Source organism: Ictalurus punctatus, chromosome 7, assembly GCF_001660625.3.
Source record: "Ictalurus punctatus breed USDA103 chromosome 7, Coco_2.0, whole genome shotgun sequence".
Taxonomy (NCBI): domain Eukaryota; kingdom Metazoa; phylum Chordata; class Actinopteri; order Siluriformes; family Ictaluridae; genus Ictalurus; species Ictalurus punctatus.
In genome coordinates this window covers 24,276,608-24,294,371 of record NC_030422.2, presented here as the reverse complement: position 1 = coordinate 24,294,371, position 17,764 = coordinate 24,276,608, and the positions used below count along the sequence as shown (strand labels likewise).

Sequence of the window (17,764 nt, the reverse complement as noted above, 5' to 3'; positions counted from 1 at the left end):
TTTCACATGGAATATGGACGACAACCAGAAGCAGTTCCTCAAGAAAATCACATGAAAGGTGACTCGACCAGATGGAGATTTTCTTTCCCCCCCTTACTGCTGGCATTTTTGCTCCTGTCTCAGTGAGGGAGAAGGCAGGAGGCTAAAATGGCGGCTTTGGGGGGATTTTACAGCAGAATGGTGAAACACTGCAGCCTGCTGGATAAAAGTCGTCCATCAGAAACTTGATACTACATACACATGATGGTTGGATAAAGTCACATAGAAATCTCTTAGCAGGGTTAGATATTATAATTACATATTATCATACAAATAGCTTACTTTCATTTAATAAATGTTAGTATCAATGAAGTACTTAACATTTGTCATTTTTCAGTGTTTATTTGTTTTTGCTCTTTAATAACAGTTTGCCTTTAGGTTTAAGCATAGAAGATTTTAGCTGCTCCCTCGCGCTCTCCTGCTCCTCCTTTTCTGCCCTCCATGTCCTTATCCCCTGGTCCACCTCTGCACTCAGGTTCACTGCTCTCCTCTGTAAAGTGAAAGACACATCGACCAGCCCTTTGGTTATTTCCTTCTGAATAACTGAGGAGCAAAATGAAACAGTTGTGTTTAACAGCTCTTATAAAAATTTTTTTTAAAAATCAACAATAGGGTGGTGTGATGCTAATACCTGCCTTAAGTTAATTATTTACCAAATACAAGCACAACACAAAGTTTCTCATATACCAAAGCAGATTTTATTCATCAATGAATGTCGTTTTTTTAAAAAGAAGTTTATAGTTACGTTTAATTTTGTGAAATGTCTCCGAAATAAGTTAGTTCCTGTCATTACAACTATCTCACGTTACAGCAGTTATAAACAGTCGTTCCTTTATGAGCCCCAACTCAAGATTTATCGTGAAGTTAGTAAGTCAAAAAAACAACAAAGAAATGCAGCTTTTCATGTTACCAAGAAGCCGTAAACTCTGACCTCTCTGTCTGTTACAAAGTGCTGACACTGGAGACTCCTTCCATTAATGTTAAATAAACATCTCCTTACAGAAAAGCTCAGCATATTGATTATTTAACAAAGAAAGATGTGTATCATAACACCACATTATTCATCAGTTTATTATTAGCCTCAGATTATGTGTCTTTTCTGCCATACAAATCCCTGTAAATGAGCTGTTACTATAGAAACAATGACTGAGATTTGCCTTGCAGCCAGCACAGCTGCTGTTATGGAACATTTGAGAATTCAACAGTGCTTTGGTACAAATACATACACTATCAAACTGATCATTTATGCACATTGTACACAGCAAAACAGGGCATGGACTAATGATTTGTCACATTACATAACTAAAAATGCTGCTGGCATTTCTTATTAGGGACAGTATTTATGGACTAATCTACTAGTCACCATTCTTCCTGTTCTGTCTTCTCTCATGGTTTAGAACATTTATTTAAAAGAAACCATGAGACATTTTCAAATATTAAAGGCAAAGTCAATAAAGTCATGCTTTTGCATGTCTATTGCTTTGAGGTGATGTGCTCCACCTTCCTACTAGAAAGCATGAATCATTTTTAAATACTCTTTTAAATTGATCAAAATGCCTTGAGGAAAAAAAACTCAGTCCTAAATATATATTAAGTATTTAAATAGGATTTTACATAATAATTATAATAAGAGGTACTGACAGCCTTGTTGAAATATCAATTCTCATTATTTATCAGCTATACTACAGATTCTATTTGGCTGGAAGTTGTGCGTTCAAACTGTATAATGCACAGGTTTTTCCAGTCTGTTTAATCACCGTTCTAAATGAACGCACTGCCTGTAAACAGTTGTAACCATAGTAACACACAGTCATAGCTTCATACAGTAGTTAAACTCACAGATTCATTATTAGTAGAGATGCGGCACAGACACAATCTCTCTCATTCTCTCTCACTAATAACTATTTATTATAATTCAGTCAAATAAATGTAATCTTACCGCACTACTTTAACAGGTAGAATTCTAAATCTAACGACCCGTATATAAAATAACTAACCGTTATTTTTTATCCCATCAGTCAAATTTTGCACTGCAAACATCAATGACAGCTTTAACTTGTCAATGCTGGCAAGTGACCATGCTGTAAGTGGGATAATCCATGGCTAGGTGTGCGTTACACTATTTAAATGCACTCAGGTGGTTCTTTGCCTCCATGTCGTGCATTAAAATTGTGTAACACACCCCAAAGTCGTGGATTATGCCTTACAGCATAAATGCATGTTTTTATTTAATACAAATTTCCTATCATTATTTCAGTTCACTTTCAGTATTCACATACGCCATTGAACAGCTGACACTAGGCTCATTGCACAAAGTTATAATGGAAAAACTACTGCAAAGGATTATTTTTGAAAAAAGAACACAAGGACACAATCTTTCAAAAAACTCACTGCAAAGTCCTCCCTCTGCTTCTGCCTCCTGACTTGTCCTTTCAGTGGAGGTGCAGGTCTGCCATCTACGGAGAAAGACAGATACACAAACCAGTCGAATAATTGTAAATGTACTGCCTCAGCTCTATTTTCCCGGAAACAAAGCAGCACAAGTTTACGCACGAATACAGATAAGGCTGCATCGTGCAAATAACAAAAGCATTTAGCAAAACCATCATACATTTTTCAACATGCTTAAAATACATGCATGTATACACATATGTTTTTAAACCAATCATGTGACCTATTACAATATCAACCAGCACAAGTTAAATCTAAACAATGTAAAATCTAAACTCACCTGCGAATGACCAGTCGGGCAGATCTGTTAATGGACCGTACTCTGATCCAGTCCAGGCCAAGCCGTTCCTGTAGATATGACACACGGAAAGTCATTCTCTGTAATCTTACTCTAAGGTGAACTCATCAGATAAGGACGCAGAAAGAAACAGAAACAAATCACAAGGGACTATTGATTACTTACTCCAGTCTCCACTTCTTCCCTGCATGAACCACACACGTAGATGAAAATGGGCGCACAGTCTGCCTTAAGACTTTAAATAAAAGAACAAAATGCAACTTTTAAAAAAAATAATAAAGGTCATAAAAATGTAGTATGAGATTTTAATAGAAACGTAAGTTTATTCTTACAAAGTCCAGTACCGCATCCATATAACAGTACACATAAAATGTGCTACAAAACGCTTTCAATCTATTCTAACACAATGTGTGCTTAACATTCGAATAATTGGATTGTATTAAGGCTTTCTGTAATATAATGTAATGACCTGAGCTGTAATTACTCTATAAGGAGGATCCATAGATTTTTCCTCACTGATTGCAAAATGTGTGAGAATCCTCACTTATATGTCTTGTGTAAAGTGTTCCTTGAATGTATGATGCTCAGGAATATTACTGGGTCTACTTATCCTGCTAACTAGATAGATACTTCATTCATTCCATGAGGGAAATTTCTTTGTTACAGCAGTCATACAAAACAAAATGCACCAATGAAGAGCATGAGGAATACAAACCAGATACGGAGCAGGAGCATTAAAATAGAAATATGTATAGAAATATAATGTGTAAGATATAGATGCACAAAAATCAATAGCCTAGAACAAGCTAATTTCACATTCGGATGATTTTTTTTTTCAATTCATAGTTGTCCATTGTGGGGAAACAAACGACAGAACAAAACAGCCTTTAATGATTTTCACAAAGTTTTCATTGCTGTAGCTACAGGGTGAGTTCCTCGTTTTAAATCCTACCGTCTGCTTCACTACACATCAGCCAAGACATGAACTGAAGATAGAGTATTTTTTACTAGGTGGATTAATTACCGTACACACATGACAGACTTTACACATGCATGTAAATACACTGAGGGAATCATAGAAAAATTCAGAAAAGTCCAGTGAAGAGCTCTCATTTAGCACAACACACAGTCACCTCATGGTTTTAAATATATGAAGATAGTAAGACTATCCATCCATCCATCCATCCATCTTCTGTACTGCTTATCCTACACAGGGTCAGGGGGAGCCTGGAGCATATGCCAGGGAACTCGGGGAGGAATTTTACCCTAGTCATTAGTCAGGTTTCCAAGCAAGAAAAACATGGAACTAGGCAGCACACTGGAGCTTTGTATCCTGGTCAGCTAGGTACAACTTTTATCATCTGTCCACCCCGGAGATAGCATACATAAATAATATTGCACTTGTTCTAGTCCAGACTTCCTTAAAAGACAGGTTGTATAGTCTGAGAGTGGTGTATGAGAAGAGCTCCTTCCTACACAGTGACTGAATCAGCCTGTTACTGAAGGAACTTCTCAAACTCATAATTACACTGTGAAGAGGATAGTAACTACTGTCCACCACTGTCCTCTCTACTACCACCGTCCTGTCCTGTCCCCTCCACCACCACAGTCCTGTCCTCTCCACCACCACCACCGTCCTGTCCTCTCCACCACCACCACCGTCCTGTCCTCTCCACCACCACGGTCCTGTCCTGTCCCCTCCACCACCACGGTCCTGTCCTGTCCTCTCCACCACCACGGTCCTGTCCTCTCCACCACCACCACCGTCCTGTCCTCTCCACCACCGCCACCGTCCTGTCCTCTCCACCACCGCCACCGTCCTGTCCTCTCCACCACCGCCACCGTCCTGTCCTCTCCACCACCGCCACCGTCCTGTCCTCTCCACCACCACCACCACTGTCCTGTCCTCTCCACCACCACCACTCTCCTGTCCTCTCCACCACCACCACCACTGTCCTGTCCTCTCCACCACCACCACCACTGTCCTGTCCTCTCCATCATCACCACCACTGTCCTGTCCTCTCCATCATCACCACTCTCCTGTCCTCTCCACCACCACCACCACCACAGTCCTGTCCTGTCCTCACCACCACCACCACCACCACCACCACCACAGTCCTGTCCTGTCCTCTCCACCACCACCACCACGGTCCTGTCCTGTCCTCTCCACCACCACCACGGTCCTGTCCTCTCCACCACCACCACAGTCCTGTCCTCTCCACCACCATCACAGTCCTGTCCTCTCCACCACCACGATCCTGTCCTCTCCATCACCACCACAGTCCTGTCCTGTCCTCTCCACCACCACCACTGTCCTGTCCTCTCCACCACCACCACTATCCTGTCCTGTCCACAACCACCAATGTCCTGTCCTCTCCACCACCACCACCACTGTCCTCTCCACCAACACAGTCCTCTCCACCACCACCACTGTCCTCTCCACCAACACAGTCCTCTCCACCAACACAGTCCTCTCCACCATCACTTTTAGAGGGTCAAGATTTATCCTTATCACAGAACTTGAATTCTTCATGAGTGTATTCAGAATGTAGGACTTTTTCTTTACTCCTCCACACCAAAAAAAAAGGCTTTTGTTGCAACACACTGAGAGAACATGTAGAGCAACTTTACACAAACACACACACACACACAAACACACACACACACAGGCTGAAGGACCTGAGCATCTTTAAAAAGTAGAGTTGGCTCTGGTCCTTCATTCAGAAAGCCTCAGTGTTCACTGTCAATTCCTGTTTAAGGCAGCAGACTACAAATACATAATGTGCTGGGTCTCAGTTAAGAGATTATCACTGTACAATTCATACACAGTTCAACACCCAACAGTTAGTGTGGAAACCTAAGAAGGTGCAATCCAATCCAATTCAATTTGTATAGCACATTTAAGAACAGACGTTATAACAAGGTAGCTTTATAGAAATCTGGATGTAAATTTAGATCCATTATGAGCAAACCAGAGGTGACAGGTGCCATGAAAATCTCCCTGAGTGATATAAAGTGTAAATCTTCAGAGGAACCAGATTCAAAAGGGAACCCGTCCTCTTCTGGGTGAAGAGCGTCCTATTTAGGTTTAAAAATTTTCTCAGTGATCATCAGCGCTCTTTCTGGAAATCTGCTTTCTTATTGAGTTCAACTGTAGCGCTAATCCAGCTGAGCTGATCTGGCTAATCAAGCGGACTGATTGTCTGGATTCAGGAGAGTGGTAACTGCCATCTCTGATCTCTAACCTCAAATCCCATCTCTGACAGGTCAGTTATTCCTGTGCAAACATCCACCTCAGTTTAATTTGAATCATCCATGGAGCATTTTCAGTCATTTGACCAAATCGCTTACTATAAGGAACCGTACAGCAGCCATAAAACAGACCTCTGTAGAAAGTGATCTCTAGGATCACTGCTCATCAAACTGAATCACCCAGTATGCGGTTTTGGATCAAGCCTCTACCATGTAGCTTGTATCCTGAGCAGCCAGTGCTAGCTCGCTAGCTTGCTAACATGCGCACCATTTAACACGCGAAAATATCAGGCCATAATGAATATAAACTTAGAGTTAAAATTCACTTCTAAAACACATCATCACCTTCATGAATGTGCAGTCCAGGAGCTGCTCTAAAGCGTATATACTTTCTGAATAACATCTCTCTCACCTGAAGTACAGAGCAGCTTCAAGGGCGCCGCCATTTTGGATTCTGAAGGATCCCCCTGACAACAATTACGGCAAGCCAGAAAAGTCAAACTGGTTTAGTACTACAACTTGCTTCTGTGGAGAAAGTTAAATTATTCTTCTACCACTAGATGGCGTTATATCCACAAAAAAATAATACCGTACTCATTCACAATTTGCATTTTGAATTAAACTGTAACTAATTGAACTGTTCTGCTTTTCTAATTTCTAATTTGTTACGGATGACCTTACTGCAAAGTGTTTAAATAGAATTGTGCGTATTTGTTTGGCAATAATATTTCACGATCAACATTCCTCGCTGTTCTATTACAAAGCTCTGTCCAAGTGCCATTGTATAATAATGTACATCTAAAAAGGAAGAAGTATAATTTTTTGTTTTGTGAATTGTAAAAGTCGGTTGTAGATGTACACGATCTCAATCTAATTAGTTTAATTAAGAATTGCTTTTGCAATCTCTCTCTCTCTCACACACACACACACACACACACACACACACACAGCAGCTACTTGTTTTCTCCCGACAGCTTGTACTCTTCCTCTCGCATTCTTGCTGTGTATCTAGCCGTGCAGTGCTGACTGAAACATCCCCTGTGTATGTGTGTGTTCTCTCTAACAAGTCCCCACTCGCTGATAACGCGCCTAGCGAGGGAGAGGCACACACACACACACACACTTCTGTTAGCCTGAGGAAAAAAGCAGACACACACAAGACAAGAAGAAGGGGGCTTCGGGGTAGGGAAAATGTCTTTTTTATAAAAACACCACTGTAGTTTATGTTTGAGAAGCTGAATAAAAGTGTCCGTGTGGTAACCGGTTTACTGCCATCGGAATTTATGCCACTGGTAACTATGGAGCAGAGACTGGCATTTTTAGAACACACACACACACACACACAGTTACATTGTTACGAGCCCGCAAAAGCACACACACACACACACACACACACACACACACACACACACACACACACAAGCGACCGAATCACAACGTTCCCGGGCACTCGGATGTATCCCTCCGCACATTCCACAGACGAAAGGCACGATTAACTAGGCCTTAGGGTCGGAATAACAACAACAACAAGAAGTAGACTAGAAACTGGTCTGCTTTCCTCTCGGGTTTCTCGAGATCTCTCACACATTCACTCTTTATCAGGCTCGCGAAACTTTCACGCCACATTACACAGAAACACCGACATCTCCACATGACTCCAGAATGTGAATGCACGTTTTTGCCAAACGACTTATTTTTAAACAATGAATCCGCATTGCTTCTTCTCCCCTTTCGTCTCTTGCAACTACCAGCTGTTCATACAAACAAATCGTGTTTTTTCACATTAATAGCGGTTGTATTCAGAATTTATTATTATTATTATTATTATTATTATTATTATTATTATTATTATTATTATTAAATCCGCACTAACAGGCGACATCAGTCTGAGAAGTTTGGATGTGTGACGAAATTGTGTGATGCTTAAATCCCTCCGCGCTGCCCCGAAGAAAGATGTTCCGGTCTGAATAAAAAAAAAAAAAAAAAAACGCTACAGAAGAAGAAAGAAGGGGGAGGTAGAGAGAAATTGCAGCAAAGAAAGAAAGTTAATCGGCGTTGTTTCATTTTCAGATTTTTTTCCCCCTATTTAAACAAAAAAAGACACGCTCGTTTTCCTCCCAGAAGGTTTGGATAAGTGCTCCGACGCGTCTGCGACTCATTCGCACATTTCTTTTTGTCCCTCTTGTTTGAGGTTTTCCACTATTTTTTTTTATTTTTTGGAGTTCATTTTCTCTCCAGCAGGATTGGAAATAGTGGGAAAGCGCCGAGGAAGCGGGTCGGTGTTCAGGTACACGTTATTTGTTGGTTTACAGCGTGTATAAGGCTACTGTATTACTGCTGAAAACGAAGCCTTTTCTCTTAAAAAGGAAAAAAAAAACAAAAAAAAAAACAAAGCAAAAAAGCTGAGGAGAAAACATTTTTTCTGCCTTCCCCGTGTTCGGAGTCAGTTCGCTGAGACGGAGCGGGTTGAAAACTTTTTGAAGCTGACTTAAAGGTATCATATACTACCAGCAACACTTCTCTGAAACTATGGACTAAGTGGCAATTATTAGGAGACTTTTTATTTTTATCTTCCAGCTGCATCAAGAAAAACAAATCCGACCCGACAGCAGCCTGAATGTGACCCGCTACATTCATCGCGCTTCAGTCGACAACTACACACGAAATAACTTTATTAGTTTTAAAGACTAGTGTGCTTTTAAAAGCTCGGACGTCTGGCCTTGGGACGCACGTAAAACGTGTCGTTTTATTATATGTGAGCAGAGGCATCATTAACCCGCTACCAAATGGATGTGCATGCTTCCCTTCTCTCAGGCAGAAGCGTGAGATTCGCGACGTGGAAACTTTCAGGCCACATCAAACATCTCTTCAAGTCTCATTAATCCGAGATGTAGCCCACATGCCAGAACGTGTTTTTTCCCCTTTAACTTATCTTTATTTTATCTGAGATATTTATTGTTAGTTGAACATACAAGACAGGTCTTGAACTGTTAATTTTATTATTATTATTATTATTATTATTATTATTATTATTATTATCATAATCCTTTTTTTTATTGTCATTTCACCTGCTGTAGCTCTAGGAAGACTTGAACATTGTTCGCTTTGTGTTTACACTGTATTTATGATCCTGTATTTAAGCTGTAGTCTTTCAGGTGTCATTTCGGAAGTGTTTGATTAAGATTGATTGATTAACACTTATTCAGGCTATTTATTAGATATTTGGAGAGATCATGGAGAAAATCGGCACCAAACTGAAGCAAAAGTTTAAACTGGCCGATTCGGGCAGCGTCAAGTTTAGCAAAAAGAAAACAGACCTCTCGAACACAAATAACAACAGTAATAGTGTAAATAGTACAGCGCAGGTCGTGACACACTTGAACCCAGTGGCGAGCCCGTCACCTGCGAGTATGTCTCAGTTCAGCCTCACCTGCTCACCCTCCATCGAGACGTGTTCAGCTGCCAGATCGGCAAAGGTGGTCAACTCTCAGAGGGTGTCGTCCTGTGTTGCCTCCGCCACCTCACCAACTGTACCGGAAGAATCTGGGCCTTCGCTCGAACACCACCCAGTGACGCTTGCACCTTTGCGGCGACGCTCGCCTCAGCAGCGTGTGTCTTGCTACCTGCCGGACACCGTGGAAGGCCGAGGTTCCTGTGATCAGTCCAGGCGTACAGATTTGCTTCAAGGTGAGCATGCCGACCCACAAGGTGCTTACAGCCCGAATACACGAGCCGCCCTGAACCAGCGCCGGTATTCCCTGGAGCTTCAGCAGCTTGTGAGAAGGCAGCAACTCCTTGCCCAGCCTCCACTGTCTTCCATGCCACCTCCGTACCCGACACCTGGCCCAGTCAGCCGCTCAGGCTCTGCCGAACCAAGCTTTCTGCCTGAACCAGAACGCCACAAGCGCTTCTCCCTGCAGGAGGCGCTGTTCTACAAGCGCTGGAGCTCTGGTGGGGAGCCGTGGGACAGCGGCAGGCCGGCGTCGCTTTCGCACCCTCCAACAAGGAGCCATGAAGGTGCTGGGGCTACCTGCCTCTTTCCTTCCGGACCAGCATTGAGCCCCTGCTCTTCCTTTAGCCTGCAGGAGTCAGTGTTAGCCAGCCCACGCTCAAGCTTCGCCAGCAGCACAGCTAGTGGAGGTGGTGGTGGAGGTGGTGGAGGAGGAGGGGGCGGCGGCGGCACAAGCGGAAGTCCTATCGGAAGTCCGTGCAGCAGTAACCGCACCAGCGGCATTAGCTTGGGCTACGACAGTCGCCACGTGTCTGGCCCTGCCCAGCCACTGCACTTCTCCTCCACACAGCTAGGTGGTGCCACCACTGGGCATGTGTACACAACATCTGGCCCTGGGAAAGCAGGAGCGCCCCCGATAGAGGTGTGGAGGGACTATCTAGAACGAACATCAGGGATCGGAGGAGGTTTTCAAGATGGCCGTCATTCATACCCACCAGCGGGCAGTTCCCCAGCAGCAACAGAGTGGTGGAGTGGCGTAGAGCAACGGGGGCCGAGGACTGAGAGCACAGGGGAACGGATGAGGCACTCAGACCTGCCAGGTACCCAATACCAGCAGGAGCTGACACGCCTCCTACTGAGGGACATGACACTGGAGGGAGAGGAGCAGCTGGGAGGACTAACCTTGAGGGAGCAGCCTCTGTCCACCTCTGCACCTCCTGCAGCCAGTGTATCTGTGGCTGCGAAACCTCAGGAGGAACAAGTGTCTCTGAGGGAACCACCATCAGCCTTGGACAGACAAGAATTTTTTGGTGAGGATGTTTAACCTTTTCCCACTTCTGCTATTCACTCTAGTGAAGGTTTAAGGTGTGAGTTGCATGAAGCAGCAGTGTAGTGAATGAAAATGATAGTCAGGCTTGCAGTGACTTGTACAGGCCTCTACACACTGACTGGGAGCAAAAAAATTACCGCCAGTGTTAAGGCAAGTCTAACCACGGAACTGAGTCAATCCAACGAAGATCCCAGTTTAGAGCAGCGCAGAAAAGAGCAAACATATCTATTATGGCTGTGCCCTCCGCCCAGGCCTCTAACCAGCCTACATACCTCACTCATATGCCCATGAGCAAATCTACCGCTCCTCTGCCCAAAGCTACACACAGGCATTTCTGAATAGACTACACACAGTCAAAAATATCTCCTACGACCACACATAATGACTATGCATGGGCCTAATTACAGACTGCATGTTCATTGGGTCAGAGCAGAGCACTAGGAGAGGCACGGTAGTTTGGGTAGGGGAAGTGAGCACGAACGTGTGTGTTCGCTGCTTGTAATGGCATGCACAGGCGTGTGTTCCTGCAGTTCAGGTATTTGAGTCCTGAGGGAAGGCTCTCTCACTCTATATCAACAGGGCTGGGTGTGTGTTTGATTCCATTGTTGTGAGAAATAATCCCCCTTGAAGTCGTTAAAGAATCTGTGTAAAAGTGTGACTGTGTTTGTGCTCTGAATCCATTTTAGATGATAGGGAGTCTAATAGGTTACCTAACAGAAGGGCATTATTAGCCCAGATTTTGCTCCTTTTTTTTGGGCTGTGTTTAAACACTAAACAAACACACTGGTCGTTATTCAGCCTGAAGAATGCATGACTCACATGCCACAGAAATGCCATTTGAATCCAGATAGGATTTTGTGTTGTGTTATATGAGTAGGCCATTGTTTGGCTGATGCCCTAATGTTCCAATTTAGAGAAGTGTGTGTGTGTGTGTGGGGAGGGGTGTTACTTTGAAGTACAAAACACTTTTTTTTGTGTGTGTGTTTGAACTGAATCAAAGGGTATCATGTACTGTTTGTGCTAAATATATTGTTCTCACTCTGTTTTAGGAACGTGTGTGAAGTGTGGAAGAGGTGTGTATGGTGCAGATAATGCTTGCCAGGCACTGGACAGTCTCTATCACACTCGCTGCTTCACCTGTGTGTCCTGCGGTGAGTCAGCCATCAGCCCCCACACATAAATATATACTATATCAGCTCAGACCCTAGCCTCTGACCCTAGCTTAAATAATCATGAAGATGTAAATCTGAGTCGAAGACAGTGAGGGAGAAAAAATCCACCTGTCCATGTTGACGTGTTTTGTCTCTGTGTCCGTCTCTCAGGTCGCACACTTCGAAACAAGGATTTCTACAATGTCGGTGGATCAGTGTACTGTAAGGAGGATTACATGGTAAGGAAGATTGGAACTGAAGACTGTTATTTTAAAGTTGCACAACACGTTAGCGTGATTCATCATACATGCAGTCACATTAGTTTAGAACAACCTTTTATAGTTACTCACCTTTGTATTTCCCCTCTTCTATCAGTTTTCTGGCTTCCAGGCTGCAGCAGAAAAATGCTGTGTGTGTGGCCACCTGATCCTGGAGCAGGTACGCATCTCTCCGCGTGTGTGTGTGTGTGAGGATTTGGACCATTTTAATATAACGCTGATGAACTTCACCATTCCACTGAGTGACACGTAGCTGATAAGATGCTAATTTTTGGACTGATTATTTAGTTTTCGCTCCTTTTCCCATTAAGCAATTTACCTTGCACCACAGTGCTGAAATTCATTTATGGAAGGCGTATTTGTAACAGTTGGTAAAGTTTCTGCCTCAGTTAAACACCTTCAGGCACAGAGGACTTCACACTTTAACACAACAAGCTCTGTTTTTATTCCTTTTTTTTGTGTTTTTAACATGGAGAGAGAAATAGATAGTGTAGTGACGGAACAATTATGTTTGGGCTAACTGCTATCGTATAAGTGATAACAGGAATGAATTTTCCACAACATTAAGTGTAATTTCTCATTTGTAAGACGCTTTGGATAAAAGCATCTGCTAAATGAATAAATGTAAATGCAATTATACGTTGTGAAAGTATAACGTGTCGTTCTCGCCGTGCTTCCGGGGGGTTTCCTCCGCCAGTCCAAAGACATTTGCTGTAGGCTATTTGCATCACTAAATTGTCCTTACTGTGTGAGATTGTTCCAGGCAATGGGTTGGCACCCAGTCCAGGGCCTATCACAGGGGACTCCTCCCAACTTGTGCCCCGAATCCCCTACAATAGGTTTCAGGCTCCCTGTGACCCTGTATAAGATAAGCGGTACAGAAAATGGATGGATGACGCATCATTCTTGAATAAATTAGTAATTGTTGGCAAATCGCTGTGGTGTAAGAGGAATAAAACACTTCTGGGCGAGCTGATGTTGAAAAATCAAATTCGGGGTGGTAACAGTAACTCAGGCAACATCACTCTTCCAGACTGTTGATTATATTTCTAGAACAGCATGTCCTGTAGTGTTTTTATTCATTACTTGCTCATGAACGCTAAGCAAAAAAAAGCGTGTAAATCATAATTCAAATTAGAATTAAAATCGCATCATGCTGTAAATGTGTTAATATCATGAGCTGATATTTTGCCATATCTCCCACCTCTAGTTTATTCACAAATATGAAGTCATCACAAGGATATAAAGATGAGCTACGTGTGTGTGTGTGTGTTAGATTCTGCAGGCCTTGGGGAACTCGTATCACCCGGGTTGTTTCCGCTGCACGGTCTGCTCGAAGACTCTGGACGGCGTGCCTTTCACAGTGGACTACCTCAATAACGTCTACTGCGTTGCAGACTACAACAGGTGAGCGCAGGAGCTACGTGACTGACTTTAGATGCGTACGAATGTTTAAAGTGCTGATTACATTCATACAAACGTAGAAGAGAATGAGTCTGACTATACCATGCCACAGTAACCATGATGCACTTTGAGGAGTGAGTAAAGGAAGCGGTCTAGACATCTGGTTTCAGCCTTTTTCAAATAAAACCGTATGCACTCGTGGTCTTTCTGTTGAGATCATTATTTTGTGTTCCAGGACATTCGCTCCTAAGTGCGCTGCCTGTTTACAACCGATTTTACCTGCTGAGGTAAGTAATGGCTCCTTGGCGAGGGATTCTTTGCTTTTACACCAAGTGTATGCTGTCGAGTATTTGTATAGAAATGGTTCCCAGGTCGAGTTTAAATTTGCATGAGCCTGCACAGCTGTATTTTTGTGTTTTTCTTGCTTTGACTCATCAGGTGAATCAGGGGTGATGGCATGTGACACTGGGATTACACACTACTGTCTCAGAAAGCTGTTCTGACCATGTTGGTCTTGTGTTTCAGGGCAGTGAGGAGATTCTCAGGGTGGTATCCATGAACAAAGACTATCACTTTGAGTGCTATCACTGTGAGGTGAGTTGTACGTTATGCTTTTATTCAGTCCCTCCAGGATTTCACGGTTTTCTGATCACAGAAACGAACGTAAAAATCAAGCAAACTCCACAATGTTTGGAGGACTTTGCAGTTTTTTTTTCCCAAAAATTACCACAGATTTCCTGCAGATTTGGACCAATGTGACATCACAACATTGTGCGTTTAGGAAAAGCCCTCTTCAAGCATGAGTACAGCTAAAAAGGTCTTAATTACCGACAAGCATCACTGGGGAAAGACCACGCAACACAATTTCATGCAATTGTAATTTTGCCAATTCCAATAGTATTCCACAAAAAAAAAATCAAGCATTTTTGGCCGCAGCAATCACAAAAACATCCTGCACTAACTTATATTATATACTCTTGTTTGGAGTTGTAACCTGAATTTGAAACTCTCTAGTATAACAAGCAATCAGGTGATGAGTTATAAATTAGATCTGAGCTGAGGCTTCATGATGACTGCTGAATTATTCAGCCAATATAGGAACAAAGAAAATCTGATGTTATCATTTCAGATAAGCTTTTAAAGTATTTCTGTTGTTGTCATGTCGTACATTACAGCTCTAGATTTTTTTTTTTCCTCTTTCTTTCAAATGTATGAATATATGAATCAAATCAGCCTGCCTCATAGTCATGACTGGATCTTATTAAAATACTAAATATAAACAAACATCATCGCTCCATTATTAATTTACCATCACAGCATGCATAATTACCATATGAATAGGGAACTTGTGATTTAAATGTACCAGAGGTCATAAAACTGGCCAATTATGTAACTTTAGTTAAGCTCGCAGATGTTACAGCTGATTATATGCTATTAATTGTGGTCATACTGATAAAAAATGTTAGGCACACGGTGTCAGTGGTTAGCACGTTCGCCTCACACCTCCAGGGTCAGGGGTTCGATTCCCACCGTGTGTGTGTGTGTGTGTGTGTGTGTGTGTGTGGAGTTTGCATGTTCTCCCCATGCTGCAGGGGTTTCCTTACATAAATGTCAATGTAATTATACGTTGTGAAAGTATAACGTGTCGTTCTCGCTGTGCTTCCGGGCGGGTTTCCTCCCCCAGTCCAAAGACATGCATGGTAGGCTGATTGGCATGTCCAAAAGTGTCCGTAGTGTAGGAATGGGTGTGTGTGCCCTGTGATGGATTGGCACCCTGTGTACCCCGCCTTGTGCCCGATGCTCCGTGGGATAGCCTCCAGGTTGCCCCGTGACCCTGAAAAGGATAAAGCGGTATAGAAGATGGATGTTGAATAAAGTTTCCAGTTTAAGACAAATAAACAGAAGAGCCTATCCCAGGAAGCATCGGGCACAAGGCGGGGTACACAGGGTGCCAATCCATCACAGGGCACACTCACACACCCATTTATACACTACGAACACTTTTGGACATGCCAATCAGCCTACCATGCATGTCTTTGGACTTGGGAGGAAACCGGAGCACCCGGAGGAAACCCCCGCAGCACCGGGAGATGCTTGGGCAGCACAAGCATTAGAGTTTTAAAAAAATATTTATTATTATTTTAATTTATGAAACAAAACCAAGGTACATTCTTTATTCTTGAGCAGTATTTTTACATACAATCTAGGAGCTGTGTTATGTCATCAGTTCTCCTGTATATTTGGGCGCGTTCCCCCTGATGTGAAGTAACGGCCTCAAGCCATTTTCATCCACTGACACGAGCTTGAAGTCCTTCTTTGGATGTCTCGTTCTCAGTATTGTCTTTCAGCAACTCGTCGTCTTTTGAAAAGTCAGAACACACTCGCATCGAGGGCCTCGCTCACTCGAATGCTCATCATCTTTCTTCCTCATTAACTTTATGGGTACATGCATGCATTAGCCTTTTTCCCAATGATTCTTACACATCATGTTAACGACCGTCATTAAAGACCAGCAAAGTATTTCCCGAGGCAGCCGTGCATGCAGAAGCTCTGATGAGTTAAGCATGCTTAAGATGATTTTAGTACCTCGCTTTATCTTTCTGCCTACTTTCAACAGCACACTGTTGTTGAGTCTTCCTGTTCGAGATCAAATTGCACGTTTATCCTCACTTCCTCAGTTTTGTCTTTTACACTGTACTCCATATTGCTGTTTTATGAGTTATTCATGATTCAAACTATTAGCTTTAAACTTTTTTTTTTCTTTTCCATTACTCACTCTTCTAGTTGTTTTTTTGTATAGTTATGTCTTAAACAACAGATGCATAAAACAGCTGTACACATTTACAGCAATTTCTCCTAAAATAACCCAAGTAATTAATTTGTTGATGTCCCAATAATTATTCTGAAGCCAGAAATAAGTTTGACTCTCTTTTTTGTTAAGCCCCCCCACAAGTGTTTAATATAACCATGAACCAAAAACAACTTTACTTCACAGCTTCTCACTGTATGTTGTTTTCTCTCTGTGTGTGCGCGCGCGCGCAGGAGTGTGGGAAGCAGCTCTCTGATAAACCAGGCTCGCAGTGCTTCCCCCTGGACTCCCACCTCCTCTGCCACTCCTGTCACATGAGCAGGGTGTGCGCCTCTCACAGCCTTCCCTCACACAACACACACTGAATCGGGGAGAGACTGGTGTTCCGTTGGACCAACCTACACTGCTTTGTGACTATGTATGCATATTTGTGACCCAAGATTATTTGTCACTGTGTTTTTAAAGTATTTGCTCTTTCCTTGTCTCCCCACCACCACCTGCACACACATGCTGCAGATTGCAACACTGAAAAGAGGTGGTGTGATGCTATTGACTGATTTCTCAAATTTGAGGTCCTACATTTCAAGTGTGGAACTAGATGGAGGCGTGTGTCCCTCTAGTGGCCAGTAAGATCATGATTCACAGAATCCTGCTGATTTTTAAACTTTGGGTGCAGGGTTGGAGCAACCTTACTAAGTTATTAGGGAGAATGAAACATGATGAGCTACTGTTTATTCTCATATCTGCTGTAGAAAAAAAATTACAAGGGATTATTCTTAACTTTTTTTAAAAAAATATTTAATATCACTAGCAAAGGTTTTGCACTTAAATGAACATGTTTACCTTAAGAGATTTTTTTTTTTTTAAAGAAATGTTTCTGCAAAAGAGTAAAAACATTCCTGTATCTGTCTTTATTAATAAACTTCTTTCTATCTCAGAATCATGTCTTTTTGCTGTGATATGTAACAGTTTGCAAGGCATTTCAATTTATGAATGTAGCACACTAATTATTTTTTAAGGCCATTTATCTTTCTTAACCCCGGGCTTAAGTATTTCACCAGACTTGTCATATCCACTGTTGCGCTACTGAATCACTACTCATTAAAGGAAAATTAACAATCTGTCTTTGTTTTTAAATAAACCCATGTCAGACCAGTCACCAAACAGTTGTACATACTGATAGTGCAGTTAAGCATTCTAGGAGGACACACCATCTGTCCAAGTCCGTACACGCACTCAAAACCTCCAGAACAGACTAGTGTCACTTAGATCAACAAGGCAAAGAGAAATTACAAGATCTT

At 42.5% G+C, this 17,764-nt stretch overlaps 2 protein-coding genes across 3 annotated transcripts; one reads left to right on the top strand and one right to left on the bottom strand.

The window, feature by feature from the left end:
- Positions 1 to 361: 361 nt before the first annotated feature.
- mrpl52 (mitochondrial ribosomal protein L52) lies at positions 362 to 6,526 on the bottom strand. Of its 2 annotated transcripts, none has more exons than XM_017472548.3 (5): positions 6,453 to 6,526; positions 2,954 to 3,023; positions 2,771 to 2,838; positions 2,431 to 2,495; positions 362 to 529 (listed from the first exon to the last, which is right to left on the bottom strand). In XM_017472548.3, the coding sequence occupies exons 1-5, from the start codon at positions 6,484 to 6,486 to the stop codon at positions 380 to 382; spliced, it is 387 nt and encodes a 128-aa protein (XP_017328037.2). In that variant the 5' UTR covers positions 6,487 to 6,526; the 3' UTR covers positions 362 to 379. The 2 variants fall into 2 exon arrangements, with proteins under 2 accessions (XP_017328037.2, XP_017328038.1); XM_017472549.3 differs by having other exon boundaries at positions 6,386 to 6,486.
- Positions 6,527 to 7,932: 1,406 nt separating this feature from the next.
- On the top strand, positions 7,933 to 17,403 carry ajuba (ajuba LIM protein). Its single transcript, XM_017472459.3, has 8 exons — positions 7,933 to 10,801; positions 11,871 to 11,972; positions 12,144 to 12,211; positions 12,348 to 12,410; positions 13,527 to 13,657; positions 13,890 to 13,941; positions 14,180 to 14,248; positions 16,697 to 17,403. The coding sequence occupies exons 1-8, from the start codon at positions 9,274 to 9,276 to the stop codon at positions 16,826 to 16,828; spliced, it is 2,145 nt and encodes a 714-aa protein (XP_017327948.1). The 5' UTR covers positions 7,933 to 9,273; the 3' UTR covers positions 16,829 to 17,403.
- Positions 17,404 to 17,764: the final 361 nt, after the last annotated feature.